Source organism: Olea europaea, chromosome 17, assembly GCF_002742605.1.
Source record: "Olea europaea var. sylvestris chromosome 17, O_europaea_v1, whole genome shotgun sequence".
NCBI lineage: Eukaryota > Viridiplantae > Streptophyta > Magnoliopsida > Lamiales > Oleaceae > Olea > Olea europaea.
In genome coordinates this window covers 13,647,199-13,667,510 of record NC_036253.1, presented here as the reverse complement: position 1 = coordinate 13,667,510, position 20,312 = coordinate 13,647,199, and the positions used below count along the sequence as shown (strand labels likewise).

The window sequence follows — 20,312 nt, the reverse complement described above, 5'->3', positions numbered from 1 at the left end:
AAAAAAAATAAAAATAAAAAATCATCTTTTCCTTTATATACACTAGCAAACTATCAAACCACTCGCATTACCAATCAAGACTGCGAAAGCATTTTCAGGATTTTATCATCTAATCAATTATGTTCTATTTAATCACTCTTTTTCTTTCATGTCCACGTATCTTTTCGACTAAGGAATGAGAAGTTTATGTCATGTTTAAGAGTGTAGTATTGTATTTACTTTGCTCTTAAATTTAATACAGAAACATACTCGTATAGATTTCTGTTTGGTCGATCAACCAATTAAGAGAGCAAAATAATTGAATTTACTATCAATGAACTAGCTATAAAGCGTGCCAAACAGGAAGCATATTTCAAGAAAAAATTATACAATAAAACAATATTAATCAGGCACTTTATAGCAAGTTCTGCTTCAATTCGATTACACGACACAACAAAAATTACAAGAGTAAACCAGTATAACTAGAACAAATGTAATTTGAAGTGCATTTTTTCACTCTAGATGTTGTCTTCCCAGAAAAAAGCTATTAATTAAATGAAAAGCAAACCGTTCTATCAAACAAGACCAATGTGACCTCGACCCACATCCCGAACACGAAGTATTCCCAGTTACCCACAACCTGCATGATAAAACACGAGGCGTCAAGATTCTTGGCACCCATTACAATCTTTTATGAAATGCTTATTTTGGATATAAGTAAAATAAATTAATAAAACCGGAACCGTATACCAGAATGTGTAAGCAGCATTACAATCTTCAGAAGGGAAGCAAACCTTTCTATCAAGCAAGACCAAGATGACCTCGACCCCCACATCCCGAACACATTGTATTCCCAGTTCCCCCACAACCTGCATGGTAAAACATGAGACGCCAAGATTCTTGGCACCACATTAAAATCCTTTTATGAAAGTCGATATCGATTTTATTTTGGATAAATGAAATGATGAAATCAATTAATAAAACTGGATAATAGAACTGTAAGCAGGAATGCTGCAACAATCTCCAAAAGGAAAGCATAATGAAGGTTAAAAAAGATTTAGAAGGATACCAAAGAAACCTCAAAAGTACCAACACTAATGGGTTTCCAGTATAGAATTGGCAGCCGAACTTCTTATGGTTGAACTTCAACATCAAGTGAAAAATATTGGGTGATTACTAAGGGGCCATTCAGTAGCCCATCTTTTAGTATTTTTGCTTCTAAAAATTTTGACAACACACCAGATATACGTCTTCTGTGTTCGGTTTTTGTTGCTACTGTCTTCTATAAAAACAAGGATAAGAAGCAAACGCAGAAGAGAATCTTTTCCATGTTGTTTTGTAATGTGTTGGTAATCCATCAATAAATTGGAATACAAAATCAATATTATTTTAATAACATGTCGGTAATCCATCATCATTTTAAAATTTAGGATTAAATCCTATCTCCCCTCAATTTTTTTCTCACTCTACTCTCTCTCCCCTTCATTAGTTTCTCTCTCGTGGTTCACTCGTTGCTACCACCAATAGACCTACCTGAAAAACATTCTGTAATCTTAAAAATTCATATAAAACTTACTTCAAAGATCGATTAGGTTAAAAGACTGGCTAACTAGAATAATTGAACTGATCTTGAAAGAATATATTCGTCTCTATTTGTTCATTTCACCTTGAACAAACAACAGGTCTTAAAATTGTGGACTCGACTGCTAGTCAATCTTGAGACCTAATTGTGTTTTTATGTTCTTTTTGCATCGGGAATATTGAATCTTCCATCGATATATTAGAATGATCACTATATCCTTGTTGAGAACTATGTACCAAACATGACCTTAGTACACCAAAATCGTCAAACATATATGAATGGAACAATTTTTGTTCCTATGAGCGCCTTATAAGAATAATGAATAGAATGCTCAGCAGAAACCAAGATTCAAACAAGAATGGAGATGTCTATACTCATATCCTGTGTATCAGTATAGGGAGAATCTAGAAAAATTTAATAGCCCAAAAAGAAAACCCTAAAATCAGGTTAGAATATTACCGAGACACCGTACTTTGACAATGATTCCCTGACTCTCCAATATAGATTCTACATATAAGCCTGAACCAGAGCAAGTGGTACAAAGAACAGCTCCTTTTGCTTGACAACTTGGGCAATGTGGGTTATCTCCAACATTTTTCAGAGCCAATGACAATCCACTAGGCTTTTCAATTATCTCCTCTGGAATAGGCTTATCGTAACAAAAACGTGATTCAAGGCTGCTTCGTCTATGAACATCCCCAACAGAACTTGGCATAGCCTGCAACATCATAATATATCCTCTTAGCAATTTGAATTTGTTCCAACATTTAGAATACGAGAAAAAAGGGAAACAGTCTGTGCAAGTAGAGAAGGAAATCGCATGTATTATATCAATAGTTCGTCAAATCTAAATTTATTTATTTTTTAATTTTTTTGTAAATTTTCATTTCTGCATATTGCAACATAAGGTACCTAGACAATTAACCAAACTCAGATATCCTAGTAAGCTTAAGGATTTTAACATATAGAAATATTATCCCCGCATTTTCATCCCTGTTAGATATTAGTAGCCATCAGAGCTTTTGCATCTAGGTCAGCTCACTAGTGTAAAGCGCCAGAGTATACAACTTTATATTAACACCAAAAAGTATGCAAACAAATATACACAGCTGTGTTTGCATACCATCAAAATCTGCAATTCTAGTTTGCTAATTCTTAGTAACTCGCAAAGACTTTAGTCAACTCGACAACTTCAAAAAAGATCTTATATAAGTGTTCCCCAACATAGCAAGGGAACAATTTTTGCTACTCAGCCTTGCGTGCTTAATTTCCATTTATCAGCGAACAATTTCATAAACTCGGACCTATAGTCAAATGCATCTACTTCAAAAAAAAAAAAAAACATAGTTATTATGAAATCTATAGCGTGTTCTAGAGGTAGTGGCAGAATTTATCTTTTTTTAGCAGGAGTTTCGCAACTCAATCATGACTCTATTACTATACATAATAATCATAATCCCATATATTAAATTGGAAACTAGTAATTTAACATGAACAGCGTGTCAATATCAAGAAAAACCCCGTACACATTATTTTATGGTATATTTCACGGTATTTTTCCTAAATGTTTAAGGGGGCCCTCATTAGCTCATCTTGAACAGAGAAATAAAGACGTCTCTAGCACCAATTGACTCAATTTTTGATAAAAATTTGATTATTTTCGTATTTCTATGTAACCAATCTTCTCATTTTTAGTATCAAGGTCTTCTAGAGCTCTTCTTGAACGAAGAGAACATAATCTACAAGATTGAGGATTTTTCAGAGCAACCTATACTAGTTAATCTTATATAATTTGTTCTCATTTTCCTTTGTACATTGATATACTAATCACTAGCTCAACCTGTTTCATTCTATTCAACAACCTTAAAACGAATTTTAGCACTAATTTAAAGAAAAAATAATCCAACCCAAAATTTACATGTCTATTTGAACAAATCCAAACCCTAAACCCATTAAAATTAACAAGAACAAGGATAATAAGCAGGAACCAAAATGCAAGGTTTATTACTGACCCGTGGCGAAGAAAATGGGCGAGAACCCGTGACATTTGAGGGATTTCTGTAAATGTGTTCGGGGAAAATCCACGAAACTTTATGGGAATTACAATTACATGGGAACACTTTGGGTAATGAAGTATTTGAGGAAGGTGAAATTTTCAGAGCAAATTTCATTTTTTTTTCTTTTCCGGCTTTTCTAATTCTTTTGAAGGAGAAAAAAAAAAGAATGAATTGAATTTGATTTCAGAATGAGAGAAAGCTGCTGTTTAATCACTGGAACAGAGGATTTTCTTTCGATGATTTTGAGCGTGGCATGGATGCTTCTTCCTAGTTTTTGATGAAATGGACGGGTCCTCCGCCTCCAGTTCTTCATGTTTTCAATTCTATTATTTATTTTTATAATAAAATTGTTAAAAATGAAAAAGATTATTTGAGTAATAAAATATTTTTAAGGTATGACTAATAAACTTTCATTTCTAGAATATTTAAAAAATAAAAAATTGAAGTTTAGTAGGCATAGAGTTTTTTTTTTTTTTTTTTTTAAAGAAAACTTGACTCTATAAAGTTGGTCAAATCCTTTATAATTAAGTGAATATTGAAAGTCAATCAGATTATCGATTTTTTTTTATGGGTTTTCAATGACAAGTTTTTCTTGTCTAGCTAGTCCAAATCTGAGGTCAATCCAATTTTTTCCTATAGAACTGACAATATCGAGTCTAACTGATTTTTAAAACATTGGTTCGGGTATTCGTTAAAATATAGTACAATTTTGTGGAAATTACACCCATCCATACTTTTAAAGATCCAACTTCAAAAATCATACCCAAAGTTTGTGTTGTACAAAAATAAGATATTGATTCAAATTTTTAATATTAATAATATTCAATTAAATATTAAATATAATAACACGAATTTCATCTAACCATTCCCCAAACCCTAATCAATTTCATTTTCTCCTCTCTCTCACAATAGTCGGAAGCAAAAGCTGGAGACCACCATAATGGCGAGGCAGGCTGTGGCGATGATGTCATTACAATAGCTTGAGCATCGTTGCACTGTGTGGAGGGCATAGGGGCGATGACTTCATGGTAGGCGGAATGAGTGCTGCTACTCGATTTGGGAAAATTTTGGTGGGGGCGCGATCTAGGACGAATATGATTTTGGGTTTTTGCAAAGGTTTGGGATGGTGATTAGGCGGTGGTGGACCTTAGATGATACAGTGTGGTGGTGTACTGTGTGGTAGGTTTGGTGATGGTGTTTGCAGCTGTTGATGGTGATGCAGGTGATGGTGGCAGTGTCGAGTGGTGATCATCGTTGCACGAATTTTGCTGTGACGATGATGGTGCGGTGGTGGAGTTCAGATATATATATACAGTTGTTAATCTGAATTTTTTTGTGCATGCGGTGGCGGCAGCGTGTGTGTGACGACGATGAGTTGATGTTGGTGATCTGCACGATTTTGTGGTGACGGCGGTGGTTGTGACGGATTGCTGTGGTCGTGTTGATTTTGTGACAAATAATTGGACCCGTGATTTGAAAATTGTGATTGTAACTCACAATTTGGGAGTCACAGTTGGTTGTGGTGGTCGTGTGCGGTTTGGTTGATTTGTGACTCACAATTAGATACGTGACCTGAAAATGGTGACTGTGAATTGTAAGTGATGGCGGCGGTCGCAAATATTTGGTTGATTGTGACCATTAAATTGGTTAATCTGTAACCGATGAAAAAGATAAATTGTGACCGAAAAATAAAGTGTGACCTAAAAAATTGTTAATTTGTGACCAATTTTGATCAATTGTGACTGTATAATAAGTTGTGACTTGTAATATTTGTGATTTGTGATCAATAAATAAATCGTGACTTATAAATTTTTCAATTTGTGATCGATGAACAAACTGTGACCTATAAAATTTTTGAATTGTGATCGCAAAATAATTTGTGACATAAAATTTCGGATTTGTGACCAAAAAATAATAAGTGACAAATTAAATCGTTAATTTGTGATCAAATTATATAAATCTGTGACTTAAATATATTTAATTACTAAAATAAATAAATAATTAAATTATAAATAATTTTTAATAAAAATCTGATTTTTAAAATTTGAAATGTGCCATAAGTAAAATTTTCCCTACAATTTTTTACCCAAACGTGTATGTAGTTGGGCCCTCAACCCATGCCGGGTCGACCACCCGAATCCGTTTCTCATTTCAGATTTTGCCCTTGTTTGCACCCGTCTCGCGCCTCAATTGAGAGAGAGTGGATAAGTGCCTCTCTCTACACTCTCACTACACAGTGAAGAGAGGCAAAGCCATGGCAAGAATCTTAGCCGCAACTGCAAGCCCAAATGGCTGCTTCGACACCCGCCCATTTCGATTCAAAACTCAAAATTCCAGCAATTTCAATATAGTTTCTCATTTTTCGCCTCTAAGCAATTTCTCCTCCATGAGAAAAACCAATTTATCAGCTCTTCTTGTGCCGAATTCTAGAGTAATAATAACTTCTAGAGCAAGAAAAAAGAGAAAAGAAAGTGGGAAAAGCTTCCTGAATCGACCTGCCGTTGGGGCTTCATTGACAACGCAGCCTGATAGTGATACTGAGGAGACTCTGCCCCAACCCTCAGCTCCATACTCGATTAAAATCCCCGTGGGCGACCGCCATGTAAGTACTTATTTTTATTTTATTAATATTTCTGTGTATTCTTTTTAGTAGGTTGGGGGCGGGGAGATAGGGGAGGACAATGGAGCTAGTTAAATAATTTCGTTATGTTATAAGGTTTCCGGGTTTTAAAGGTACAATCTTTGAGCTCAGTGTACCATGTGCCAGTGAATTTCTGGCAGGTGGGTATTGATTTTGTTATAAGGTTTTTCCGGTTAAGAAGAAAGGTACAATCTTTTGGGCTCATGTAATAGCGTACTATGTGCTAGTGTTGAACAATGTATTTCAGATGCCAAGTTTGTGTCTGGAGTATAACTGTATAACTTACAATGTTCTACCATGCTTAATGCGCAAACTAATTGCTGATTGCTATATTGTCATTTTCCATTGTGAAACTGAAATTGTATTATAGAACAGTTAAGGATGGAGGGGGGAAATGAAACTCGAATTTATATTTTTCTGAACGTGCCTCTTATTTTGCTTGTTTATTTGAGATGGTTGTATTTGAAGCTTCTGCGGATGTAACTTATGGCTTTATTTTAGGTGGTATAGAAATTTCGTTTCGATGGCTCCTCCATTATGTATGCACTCATTTAAATTGCTTTGCTGGGGGCTCCTATTTCATCTCCTTACTTAGCTTATCCAGTAATCATGAATCATGATTGTATAAGGAAAAAAATTTCTTCTTTCCACACTCTGGTTATCAATTGTTGTATGAACTTTGATACCTAAAAGGTAGTAACAAGTAAAGCACCTTCTTTCAACATCACAGTGAGCTGATCACAAATATATTGCAAATAGTATGATGTAAGAAGGATTCTCACAAAGACGATTTTTATAAAATCTACAACAGAGTAAGAGAATACTCAATGACAAATGTTGGCTATATTATGTGACAGCCAGAAATGATATTATGAACATGGCAAGATCTTGCTCTTGTTTGAGCTACATTATTTTCATAAGAATACACTTTTGAATAGTGTATTGATGGAAAATGTGTGGTTAAAAAATAAGGAAAAATTTTGGACTTGTGTATAATATTATTTTTATTGAAGTATGTGTGGTTGAAATGATGTCAAATCACTGTTGAAGAATATATATATATATATATATATATATATATTTTTTTTTTTTAAAGAATGTGGGTCAAACAGGGCCCTAATACTACTAGGAATCTTCAGTTTCTAGTGGCAGGGCTTGTAATCATTAATTTTATAATCCATCAGCAAATTCATCTGGATCTTATTACAGTCACAAGAGCATATGGTCCATTCACACAACCCTCTTTGGTTTTACCCCTTTCTTGTTTTTCGTATTTATTCTTTGACATCAAGATCTCATACATGTATCAGTATTACTGGGTCTTCAGCTAAGCATATTTGTTATTGCATTTTTGCAGATATTAGTTGAGACAGGTCACATGGGAAGACAAGCTAGTGGTGCTGTTACAGTTACAGATGGAGAAACTGTAAGTTTTTCCTTTAAGTTCAATTTTAGTTACATCTTCGATGATATGTGCTTTTATGTTATGTCATGTCATGTGAACCTTGTCTGACTTCAGTTCTAGAAAGATATAGGTGGAAGTGGATATATATGTGCATACTTTAAATGAATTTGTTTTGCCATTTATTTGTAGATCATATACACAACTGTTTGTTTATCTGATGTTCCAAGCGAGCCTTCCGACTTTTTTCCTCTTTCAGTACATTATCAAGAGCGATTTTCAGCAGCTGGTCGAACAAGGTAAGTCATGCACCTCTTAATCTTTTCTCATTGGTTTACTAGTATCTTGAGGAGGGAATTATTGTTTATTATCCTTCTAATTCTTAGTGGAGGATTTTTCAAACGAGAAGGGCGGACAAAGGATCACGAGGTACTTACGCTGTTTGAGTTTTTACTGTGTGACTGCAGAAGATTTTCATGGTCAATTGTAAACTTTGATTCATCATTTGTTATTTCACGTGACAAACTACTGTCACTCCTTATTTATGGAAGTAATGGAGAGAATGTTATCCATTCACTGATATTCAAATTCTACATTAATTATTTCATGATAGTCGTGCGTGATGGTCTTTTTTTCCAAGTTTGTACAATACTTGCACAATTTATTTTGGGCATTAAAGTAAAGGACACTGGTTATCTGTATCCAGGTCATTATGTCAGTTTTACCTCTCTTTTTCCCACCTCTCATGAATTCCCATTTGAATAAGTAGTTGCTGCTTGCAGGTTCTTATTTGTAGACTGATAGATAGACCTCTGCGACCGACCATGATTAAGGGCTTCCATCATGAAATACAGATACTGTCTTGGGTATGTTTTTATGTTATCTATCTTTTTGTTTCATACATTTTCCGAGCATTACCTCCTTAGTGTTCGTAAGTTTCTCTAACCATTGTATAATCGCTTGTTTTGGATTCCATTATTCACATGTGCTTGCAGGTACTAAGTTATGATGGTTTACATCCTCCAGATTCTTTGGCAGTTACAGCAGCCGGAATTGCAGTGTAAGTTTATTACACTTTGTTTTTTTGTCCCTGGACTGATTAACTACATGACATTATTCAATTTGTTCCTGTAAAGGCGCTTACATTTCGTTTCAAAAAATTTAAATACAACAGAGCTCTCTCCGAAGTGCCAAATTCTAAAGCTATTGCGGGAGTCCGAATTGGTCTTATAGGTGATAGATTTATTGTGAATCCAACAACCGAGGAAATAGAAGACTCAAAACTAGATTTGTTGGTAGCAGGCACAGATAGTGCGATATTGATGATTGAGGTAAAAAGTCCTAGTACTCTTTTTTTTCTTCTTCTAAATTTTACAGATAGCTATTTGATTTTTATACTTCCAACAGATTTTGGTGGTTCTTCCATAACATGAGTTTTCTGGTCAAAATTAAACGTTACTACTTACTAGAGAAACCCCTTTTGCATTTGCTTAATCAGATTTTCTGGAAGTGAGCCATGAACATTCACAGTGCCGTATAAAATATCATAAAGCATTAAAAATAATCATCTTCATTTGTGCTCTCTCTCGCTCTCGCTCCCTCCCTTTAACGATTTACTTTCAAAATTAACCATTCATCTGTTAACACGTGTGAATTTGGCATAAAATCTTCTTCCGAAGGACCAACAGTCTGACTCTTAAAGCATGAAATTTTTTAGTGCTGTCCAAAAACCAACCGTAAGTAAAAACTTTTGTCTAGAGGTAACATGACGAGCCAAATACACACCTTCTTATAGATAATGAAATGTTCTCTCTATGAATACAATTATCATTTTTACCTTTTACCTTAGGAAGAAGTGATATTTTCGTTACCCCTTCTCAGTTTGTCTTTAATAAGGGAAAAGCCACTTTGCCAGAAGAAAGCGTCCAAAAGCAGTTTCAGAAAGATATGTGATGGGAGGTGATTGAATGGAAGAGATGATTGTGTTTTAAATTGTAAAATGATAAAATGCCGTGTGGCATTATGTAAAACATTATGTCAAGTATGTAGTACATGTAGCATGGTTCCTTTAATAATAGCTAATTTGTCAAATATAAAATGGAAAAAGCTAAATTCCATGCAATGCTGTTAGGGGCCACATATTGACGATTGTACAGATAGATGGATGCTCATTATCAAGTAAAATACTTTCATGTTTGATTCTACCCATGTTGCTTGGACTTGGGTGTGGGTGTCTAGAAGATGAAGATTTTTTTTCATTTTTGTTTCCCTAAAATCTAAGGATATGGGGCTCTTCTCTCTCCTCCATCAGTCGATGGATCCCTACCTCCCAAAATCCAAATCCAGCAGGCCACCTCCATCGCTCTCTGGCGGTGGTCCATCTGCCTCGTCCGGAACCCCCAAACCAACTGGCCTCATGCCACAAACTTCCGGCCAATCGTATCTACAGGCAGTATCCAGTAACCCTAGAGCCACCCACGCATCCGCTCCTGCTCCGACCACTTTCTAGCCACACGCGCTTGATCGGCCGGGTGGGCGCGCCATTCCGACGCCGCCAGGGCCTGCGCGCGTGGGACGCGCTGATCTGGGCACGCACTCACCGACGTGAAGGCCCAGAATATGCAGACTTCGCCGAGGACTCCTATCTATCCTATTGCTTCGTATGATGCTTCGATTGCACGGAATCTAGGGAGACGGTATTCCTAATGGCATGTTGGTGTTTAGCTCCATTTTCAGAATTGAGGCAAAACTGTTTGTTGTGTTTGTCACTGATTCAGGCATGGTTAAGATGTCAGAATGGGGATCTAAGATCTCCAATGCTATTCACATGGGAAGATTTGGAGTTGTTTGGGTGGTGAATATGATGGATAAGTTAAGGATGGCTAGAATGCCGGAGGACTTTGTTGCGAAATTTAATGAGACCCCCCGAGCGTTTTTGGTTCAACGATGTACTAACAGTCGTGGTAGGTATCTCATAATAGCGCAGCATGGGGAGCCACATCGAAAGGGTGTAGTGATGGTGCCTGAAGGGCGTAATGGAGAGGGATGGGCAACGATCTCGCGCGTGTTTCAAGCAGTTATAGAATCATTTGTTGTCGAAGATAAGGCCAAGCATCGGGTAGTGGAAGAGCAAAGCCGGCAAGGAATGACTTATGCTAGAGTTACGGCAAACATTCAGGCCTCTCATAATGCTGATCAATGGGTACGGATGCAGAAGGATAAAGCGATAAATGAGAGGAGCGATCCACGCGGGTGAAACTGGGGCGCCAAATAAGGAAGGGCCGTCTGATAATTCTGCAAACTATGCTGACATAAGGGCCCACATAAATGCACTAAAAGGGGAATTTGATGAACTACTGAGGTTATGGGATAGCGGGAACGTAGTGGGTTATGGTCAGACGTATTGTCATACTTGTGGAGTAGGCTCAAATGATTATACAGCTAATGGAAATGTAGTAGCAAATGAGGTGTCTAAGGAGTTGAAATCGAAGAGGGACTACACTAAAGAGGTGATGGCTGAGCCAAGTGGCGAATCTCAAGTACCAAGTAGAGGGGCGGAGGTGGAACTCTAGGACAAGGAAGGGGAGCTGAGTTTGATGAATTTGGAGTCGGAGAGATCGGATGTGACCAAAGACACAAGGCCAGCAGAAGCATTAATGTCGACTATGGAGTAAGAGATCGACAATGTAACAACAAAAAGTTTAGCTTCGGCTTTCGAGAAATAACAAGGGGCAACAGGTTTGGCAATGATGGTAATGAATACATACTGTAGGAGATATTCTAAGTCTATAAATGAGGGGGACTCAGGGACTGATAAAGCTCTGGTTGTGTGGGTGGAGGGCGCCAAAAAGGAGGATATAAATATGGACGTAGTTCGGGTGGAGGAAGAGGACTTACAATATGATCAGTTTTCCTCTGAAGATATAGTGGAAATGAGTGAGCTTGACATTAGACCGCCACCATCGAGCTGGGCTCTTCAAAAAATTTTGGAATTTAGCAAGATGGTGGGGGTGTTCTGCGACGGGTATGAACATAAGCTCATGCAATTATTTGAGTTGGAGGCTAGTAGGGGACAAGTGATGGATACACCAGGTGGTAAGGCAAGAAGAAAGGGTGACCTTGAGCTTAAACGGTTTGAATGCTCGGTTAATTATGACGTGAGGGGTGGTGAGTCAAGAAGAGGATTGATGGGGAGGGATGATGTTGCGTTAAGATGATCCCAAAAAAAGTTAGCTGGATTGTGAGGGGGCTTAATGAAGTTGGAAAGAGGTTGGGTGTTCGGAATCTCTTAAGGGGTTAGAAGGCTGACATTGTTTGCTTACAGGAGACAAAGTTGGAGATCGTTTCGAGGGCTATTGTAAGTAGCTTATGGGGGGAGGATAGCATGTCGGGTATCAGTTTGTGGGATCATTGGGGGCCTCAGGAGGGGTGCTAATTATGTGGGATACTAGAGTTTTACATTTGAAAGAGGTTAGTGAGGGGCTATTTTCTCTATCCCTTTCATTTACAAATATTGGGGATAGATTTTGTTGGATGTTTATAGGAGTTTATGGGTCAAATGTTGATGAAAGCATAGGTCGATTGTGGGATGAATTGGCAGGTATGATGGCTTGGTGGAACTTCCTAACGTGCATTAGGGGCGATTTTAATGTGGTCCGCTTTCCTACTGAAAGGTCAAGCGGCGGGAGACTAACAGGGGCTATGGGAGACTTTTTAGATTTTATTAGGGAGAATATGTTGGTAGATATGCCTTTGATGGGGGGAGATTTTATTTGGTCATCTAATCGGGAGCAACCTGTTCATTCTAGAATCAATTGGTTCTTGATTAGTGTGGAGTGGGAAGTTAAGTACCCGGACTTTGCTCAGAGGAGACTGGGGAGGGCGTATTCAGATCATTTCCCTATTTCATTATCTGGGGATGTAGGGTATAGCGGGAGAAGGCCTTTTAGGTTTGAAAAGATGTGGCTTAAAGTGGACGGTTTTGGGGAATGAGTACGTACTTGGTGGGCCTCTTACAAGTTCAGGGGGTCCCCCAGTTATGTGTTGAATCAGAAATTAAAGGCTTTAAAAGAGGATCTCAAGAGGTGGAATGAGGAGGTGGTGGGGGATGTTAATTGGCGTAACAATCAATGCATCTCAAAAATAGAAAAGTTGGATAGGAAGGAGGAAAGTTGAGGATTGGGAGGGGATGAGAGGGAGACATCAAGAATTAAGGGGAGAGTTGGAGAGGTTGGTGGAAATGGAGGAGATTGCTTGGCGCCATAGATCTAGCGTTAAGTGGTTGAGAGAAGGTGATAAATGTACACAGTTTGTCCATAGCGTGGCCAATTCCAACTGGCGCAACAATCATATCTCTATACTGGAGGTGGATGGGGTAACTTATGAGGACCCACAGGAGATTGGTACCCAAATGGTGAGTTTCTATTAAAATCTTTATAAGGAGCAGTTTGGTTGGAGGCCAGAGCTTGAGGAGCTAGAGTTTTCCACTATTTCTGAGGAGGATGTCAGTTGGTTAGAAAGACCATTTGGGGAGGACGAGATTAGGGAGGTGGTGTTCAGTATGAATGATGATAAGGTCCCATGACCGGACGGATTACCTTCGCATTCTATAAGACTTGTTGGGATGTGATATGATCGGACATTGTGGATGTTTTTGCTTACTTTTTCCAGTGTGGCAGATTCTTGAAAATCTTATGTACCTCTCAAAGGGAGGTCGCCTTACTCTTATCAAGTCTACTCTCTCGAATCTTCCCACTTATTTCTTGTCTTTGTTTCCCATTTCTGTTACAGTGGCTAAGAGACTAGAGAGGATCCAAAGGGAGTTCCTTTGGGGAGGGTTAGGAGAGGAGAAGAAATTTCATTTGGTCAATTGGGATGCAGTTTGTTCTCCCACTAGGGTTGGGGGACTCGGATTGAGGAGCCTTGTATTGTTTAATAAGGGCTTGTTGGGTAAGTGGTTATGGCGATTTGGGGTGGAGAGGGAGAGTTTCTAGAGAGAAATTATTGAAGAGAAATATGGTATTATGGAGGGTGGATGGTGTTCAGTGGAGGGTCGTAGTACCTACGGGGTGAGTTTGTGGTGGTATATTCGGCGAGGGTGGAGTGACTTTCGGAATAGAGTAACATTTGGTGTGGGGAATGGCAATACTATCAGCTTTTGGGATGATTGTTGGTGTACATATCAACCGCTAAGGGAGAGATTTCCTTCTTTGTATCGTATTGCCGTGATGCCATCTGCTATGGTGAATGATGTATTAGATACACATAATGGGAGCATCAGCTGGAACATTTTTTTGGAAGGGGATTACAAGATTGAGAAGTGGATGATTATGTGCTGCTATTGACCTCTTTGTATGAAGTGCATATCAGGGTTAAAGAGAGTGACCACATTAGGTAGACGCCAGCAAGGGATGACATTTTCTCAGTTAGCACTTATTCTAGATCTTTATTAGGATCTATGGAGAATTCATTCCCTTAGAAGATGGTTTGGAAGTGTAAATTGCCTCCAAGGGTGGCATTTTTACTATGGACGGTAGTGAGGACACAAGTGTTAATGGCGGATAATCTTCGATTGGGGGGTTCTATATTTAAGATTGGTGTCATATGTGCAGAAAGGATGGGGAAACGATTGACCATTTGTTTCTCCATTGTGATGGCGCTTGTTTGCTGTGGAATGATATTTTGGCTTCTCAACATGTGGATTGGGTGATGCCAAGGCGTATGGAAGATATGTTGAAGGCATGGAGGAGAAAGTTTCATGACAATTACAGTAAACTTGTTTGGGACCTTATTTTAGGCTGCATTGTTTGGTGCGTGTGGAAAGAAAGAAACTGACGCTGTTTTGATGATCAGATAAAGATTTTAGAGCAGTTTAGAGAATTATTTTATTTGACATTGTATAATTGGTTTAATGCTGCAGCTTCTAGTCACATAGATGAGCTGCCTAATTTCATGATGTTTATTTCTTGTTTAAGTGTATAATACACCTCTTGTGTATTACCTTTTGATTAATAAAATATTTGATTACTTATAAAAAAAAAAAAATCTAGGATATGGGGATACAACAAAAAAGGATCTAGAATTTAGACATGTATGTGGAAACATATTATCAGCCTGTTTGGGAGTGATTTTTTGACCAAAAAAATTAATTTTTTGATCGTTATTTCACTATTGCAGTCGTTATATTTGACTTCTTCTCTCACAGGTGGACCTCACTTTTCTCCTAATAGTCAAAATATCAATTCTCAAAATCACTCCCAAACAGGTTCTATGAACTTTAAATTATTTTGGAATTTTTATACTGATATATTAAATGCACCAAATAGAAATCATTTTAAATCTAATACCAATAACAAAAACAATATAAAGGATCCGCCTGGGAAACTTATTATGAACTTTAAATTATTTTGGAATTTATATACTAATATTTTAAATGCACCAAATAGAAATCATTTTAAATCTAATACCAATAACAAAAACAATATAAAGGATCCGCCTCGGTTCCCATACCCATACCCATACCCTTATCCTTGTCATGTCATTTCGACACACATACTTCATCCAAAATGAAGAGTTCCGGGCACATAGAATTTTTCAGTTTCAGTAGAATGCAAACCCTGACACATTTCCAAAATTTGAAGTATCTACAATTGGTAGAGTCATTTGTTTTTGCATTATATTATTCCGTTGAATATGAGAAAATCTTTTGGAAGTTTTTATCCTTTATTCTAGACTTCTATGATTTAATTAACTCTTAGAATGTACCATGATGTACTGTTATACGACACAAATAGTGTAAAAACTTGATTGATAATGTCATATTTTTAATGTTTGTGTTACTAAGTTGAGAGAGGTGATTGCTATGATAGAGTCCTATTGTTATGTGATCATTCTGTAGATTTCTAGCAACTAGTGTGCTTGTTCATTTATTCGTACTGACTCTAGTATCTTTTTCATTTGAACTGGATTATTACAGGGATACTGCGATTTCCTTCCTGAAGAGAAGTTACTTCAAGCAGTGGAAGTTGGACAGGTTGTTTATTTGATAAATGACATGCACAAATTCCCGGCATAACTAGCAAATAGCCTTACAATCATAACAGTTAATTCTCTGAAATTTATTGATATGAAAAAATCACACACTTTAAAATTAATCCAAGCTATTTACAAACTCCAAAAAAATCCTCAATCCTCTTGCAAAGAGGCATAATATTCTTGTATTACAGGACGTAAAAATCTTCAGAAATTTGTTTTTTTCATTTATATATTTAGGAATAGCGGTTTGGATATTTTACTAGGAGTCTGCCGTAGCCTTGAAAAATTGGGTCAAAATTGCTACTTTTGCAAAAAAGTCATATTAGAAAAGCTGGATTTAAACCAGCTATTGGCAGCCCATCTGGTGGCCTCTTGCGATGAAATTCAGAGTAGACAGATCTTGGGACGGGCAAGTTTATAGTTTGGGGTATGTGGAAAAATATAAGTCAAATTTTAATCATAAATCTGATTACCCTACAACTGTTTCTTTTTGCAAGAAGCTCAATAATCTATTCACAACGAAAATAATGTAATGACAGTGCAATAAATGTTATCTGTACACACGTGGTTGCTTCACCACCTCTAGAAAAATAATAAGTTGAGAGGTAAACACCTTGCATTGCTCACAATCCTGGCATAGGCCAATTTATGGGATAAATTCACCTATCAACTAGATGTCTTTGTCCCTCACTATCCTGGCTTATGCCAATTTCTGGAGTAAATTGACCTTTCAATGCCACTGTTGTTCAAGATGAAGAAGTATAGATTACACTAGTGGATTGCACATGGCTAAGAAGCTGAATACAAATTGCTAATACTGACTTAGTTCAAAGCTTTATAATTGAGTCATAACTCGTAACCTTAATTCAAAATTTTATTCATATTGTTAATGATTGTGATATCTGCTATAGAGTTTTCCTTTCCACAAATGTCAGGATGCTGTATGTGCTATTTGCAAAGAGATGGACGCTTTAGTAAAGAAATGCGGGAAGCCAAAAATGCTTGATGCAATTAAGTTACCTCCTCCTGATCTGTATAAGCACGTTGAAGTAAGCAATGATCTCTTCGGTGAACTTATCTTAATTTGTGAATATATACTTTTTGATACTGCTACCAATTTTTGTCTTCCATTAGTTTTATTTTTACAAATTTGCGTCCTTCCAATCATGGCCCTAACGCTGCTTTCACTAGTTTTTAAGTTTGATTTATCATCTGATCGTATCTGTGGCTTGCATGAAAATACATAGTCTGTTGCTTGTGGTGGAAATATGCTCTATATTTCATAAAAATGCACAAATACAAATTGCCTTACAAACTCTCTTTGTTTTGTGTTGTGGGAAGGTGGGAGAGAAGGTCAAAATGTCATTTGATATCTTGGTTTGTAGTCGCTGGAAGCAAGGGTAGAGGACTTGACATCCTTACAAAAATGGCTTTGGAGAAGGTTGTTAGATTAATGTAGACTAGACCAAATGGTTGGGATTCTAAAATGATTGTGAGATGCTCTCTTAGGGACCCTTGGAAGTTAACCAATTCATGAGAGGTTCTGTGTTGCTCTCTTACAAATGAATCAATTTCATAATTTAAAACCAATCAGTGCTGAACAAACCTGTCTAATTTTTGAATTTCACATATTTTTTTTTTTAAAAATATTTTTCTGTTTCTCTGAAGTTAAATGTCAATTTGCCCAACTTGGTACAGATACAAATTGCTGAAGCAGGATATAAAAAACAAAAGGACGTTAAAATTACAAACTTTCAAAAAGCATATTCATTTGGAAATGGTTTTTTGAGTAACAAATTTGAAATTGTTATAACAAGATTTATTTTCAGTGATGGGGTAAGTAAATGTAGTTGAAATTCTTAATCCTTCAGTAATATAAATTGCTGGCAGAAATTTCCTATAATACCTGCACCTAACTTCTATTAGACTGAATTTTTTGATATCTAACAATAGTTAACGCTACATCTGCGGAGATCCATGGCGGCGCTGGCAGAAGTAATGAATGGTAGTGCTTTATGTCCAAAAATAAGAGAGAATACAGAATGGATACTAGTGATCTAAAAGGAATTGTAGTGAAAAGGCAGAACAGTATAGAATAAAGGAATAAAATTTACAGATTTTAGTGTGAGGGAATGAAGTCTAGTAATGGGGGTTGGTTTTAGGTCAAAATCTGAATTGTGCATGAGGTTGACAACTTTGCAAAGGGGAAAAACAAAGGGAAAATACAAAAGCATGCACCTTATCATGATAGAGTAGCTCTAGATTTCGTGCATGTATCTTCAGATTTAATTGAGGTAAGAGAAAGAGGAGAAATGTAGGGTCCGATGCCACATACTAATGATAAAACTTTAGTTAGTGCCGCTATCACATAAGGGGTTACGTAGACTACATGCCTTTTATAAATGCTCCATTAAAAAGAAACAATTGACTCACTCTAAACATGCTAGAAGTGGTTACTCAAAAAAAGTTTTTGTGCTGTTTGCTAAGTCAGCTGATCTAAACCTATTTTTTTCTGACATAAGTTGCTGCTGTAGAAAAGTTAAAACACACTGCTTTTTGATGGAGTGTTGTCTGTATCATATGGCTTAATGCATGAACAAAATTATGTTGTAATATTCATTAAGCATCCTTGAAATCGTTCTTCTCGTGGGTGCTATATGACATTTTATTATAATGGGTTATTAATTGGTTTTCAGCTCATTTCAGAGTCCACATTTTGGAGAAGGAAGATGCTACATGTACATTAGCTTGTACATATGGACACCCGGTGCCTCGACATTGGTCGAGGCGCCTCAGCCACGCACAGGCCCACAGGCGCCTCGGTTATGGACACCCTTATGTACAAGCTAATGTACAACAAGAATTATCCTTTGGAGAAATTTTTGAAAAAATGTTGGAAACAATTCAGATTAATCAATCAGTAAATTTTTAATATGTTGACCTGCTATTTCGTTTATATTAATTAGTTTCATATTTTATGTCACAAATAATCCTCAACCCTTTACAATTTTTGTTGTTCGTGAAAGCTTTCATAAATGTTTTAAAGGATTGAATGTTCGTCCTTCATCTGTTATGCTTATATCTTCTATTCTTAAGATATAACATGAAATATAATATCCAGGAGATTGCAGGAGATGAATTAGTTGAAGCTCTACAAATCAAGAACAAAATTCCAAGAAGAAAGGCCTTATCATCATTGGAAGCCAAAGTGTTAAATATCCTAACAGAGAAGGGTTTTGTTAGCAAGATAGATGCTGTTTCACCTACTGAAGCTGTAACCGATTTAGTTGAGGATGAAGAGGAGGATGAGGAGGTGGTTGTGGATGGAGAAGTTGATGAAGGTGATGTTCACATCAAACCAGTTCCAAGGAAACCCATTCCCTTGGTAATTTTCTTGACATAAGAGAACGTCCAGAATGCTTTTCTCTGCATATGATTATGTATGTGTTTAAATGAATATTTGTATTTCTCATTAATGTTATTGTAATTCACTAGTCATATCATAGCCTGTTTTTTTGCCTGAATATTTATTTTTTGTTCATTTTGTTTTTTTCTTAGTATTTGATGCCAAAAAGTTTCTGTATTGCTCAGTTTCAAGTTTATAGTTTTACAAAGTTTGCCGATTCTTAGGTCAGGAGTAGAGTCTATAGACGTAATTGGGCATTAAAATTTAGCATGGATACTCGCATGTTCATAATTCAATAGCATCATTAAAGTCCTTCATCATTTTCCAATAGATGATTTAATTTTATTGGTTTAAGTGCAAAAATTTAATTATATTTTCATCATTATGGGTGGTATCATGTTTATTTACTTTGGTCCTATTATTTTCTATCTAGCTTTTTTCTGAGGTAGATGTGAAGCTGGTATACAAAGAAGTTTCATCCAAATTTCTGCGTAAACGCATTGTGGAGGTAATATTTCTTTAAAATGAAATTACAAACAAATGAATGACACCGTATGGTAATTTTTAATCGAGGATTCAAGTCATTAGATATTCTGAAATGTGCTGTAAATGATTCTACCTCGCCTCCTTATTCCCTTGTATCTAACAGTTCATTGTCTTATAGAAATTTCATTGGTAATTATATTGGCAATTGGTTTTCCATGGTCTTCTACTGTAATCATACCATATAACGAGTAATAATTTTTTTTCAAAAGGGATGGCAGTTAAGGCGATTTGGGTGTTTAAAGTTCTCTATAATACCAATACCTAGCCTCTGTTTAGTGGGGATTAAAATTAGATTTTTAGTAAATTTTGATAAAAGTTTTGAAATGTATGGTTGAAAAGTTATGGGACCCATGAATATGTGGTTAATATTAATTGTTTGATTTTGACCTAGATTAAAATTAGATTTAAATCAATACCAAACAGGGACCTAATATTTAAGTTGTAATTGAATATTCAAAATATTTATTATCAGAACTCTGGATTTTGTCATGAACCAATTATTCTCTATGTTTGAAACCGTCAATGTCAAGTGTTCATCATTTTAGCTTAGTCTCAGATAAATGTATGAAGTTTTTGTCGTGGTAATATGGCCATAAATTCTCTGTTGTAGGTAATATATTTATTTTCCATAAGGGCTAATGTGAATAAATAAAAAGATTTGGCAT

The 20,312-nt window shown here is 36.5% G+C and overlaps 2 protein-coding genes across 7 annotated transcripts in view; one reads left to right on the top strand and one right to left on the bottom strand.

Annotated features, from left to right (window-relative positions):
• Window positions 1-350: 350 nt before the first annotated feature.
• Window positions 351-3,929, bottom strand: LOC111412973. 6 transcript variants are annotated; one of them, XM_023043829.1, is made up of 4 exons: window positions 3,574-3,929; window positions 2,021-2,279; window positions 735-878; window positions 351-619 (listed from the first exon to the last, which is right to left on the bottom strand). In XM_023043829.1, exons 1-3 carry the CDS (start codon window positions 3,730-3,732, stop codon window positions 781-783), a joined length of 516 nt encoding a protein of 171 aa, XP_022899597.1. In that variant the 5' UTR covers window positions 3,733-3,929; the 3' UTR covers window positions 351-619; window positions 735-780. The 6 variants fall into 6 exon arrangements, 4 of the variants coding, with proteins under 4 accessions (XP_022899597.1, XP_022899598.1, XP_022899599.1 ...); XM_023043830.1 differs by having other exon boundaries at window positions 774-878; XR_002706145.1 differs by having other exon boundaries at window positions 359-619; window positions 730-848.
• A 1,873-nt stretch (window positions 3,930-5,802) lies between these two features.
• Window positions 5,803-20,312, top strand: part of LOC111412972 (probable polyribonucleotide nucleotidyltransferase 1, chloroplastic) — a 22,377-nt gene continuing 7,867 nt past the window's right edge. Inside the window, exons 1-11 of the mRNA XM_023043828.1 lie at window positions 5,803-6,220; window positions 7,617-7,685; window positions 7,854-7,960; window positions 8,048-8,090; window positions 8,444-8,527; window positions 8,657-8,721; window positions 8,836-8,992; window positions 15,637-15,693; window positions 16,631-16,744; window positions 18,817-19,080; window positions 19,535-19,609. Of these exons, the coding sequence (XP_022899596.1) occupies window positions 5,873-6,220; window positions 7,617-7,685; window positions 7,854-7,960; window positions 8,048-8,090; window positions 8,444-8,527; window positions 8,657-8,721; window positions 8,836-8,992; window positions 15,637-15,693; window positions 16,631-16,744; window positions 18,817-19,080; window positions 19,535-19,609 (1,383 nt within the window). The 5' untranslated portion in view covers window positions 5,803-5,872. The remainder of the gene's footprint in view (window positions 6,221-7,616; window positions 7,686-7,853; window positions 7,961-8,047; window positions 8,091-8,443; window positions 8,528-8,656; window positions 8,722-8,835; window positions 8,993-15,636; window positions 15,694-16,630; window positions 16,745-18,816; window positions 19,081-19,534; window positions 19,610-20,312) is intronic.

Excerpts from the sequence above, each read along its gene's own strand:
- LOC111412973 (XM_023043829.1), bottom strand. The coding sequence starts at position 3,732 with ATGAAATTTGCTCTGAAAATTTCACCTTCCTCAAATACTTCATTACCC. Across the intron at positions 2,280-3,573 it reads GCCCATTTTCTTCGCCACGG|GCTATGCCAAGTTCTGTTGG; the intron begins GTCAGTAATAAA and ends ATGATGTTGCAG. Across the intron at positions 879-2,020 it reads TGTCAAAGTACGGTGTCTCG|AATCTTGGCGTCTCATGTTT; the intron begins GTAATATTCTAA and ends TGTGGTGCCAAG.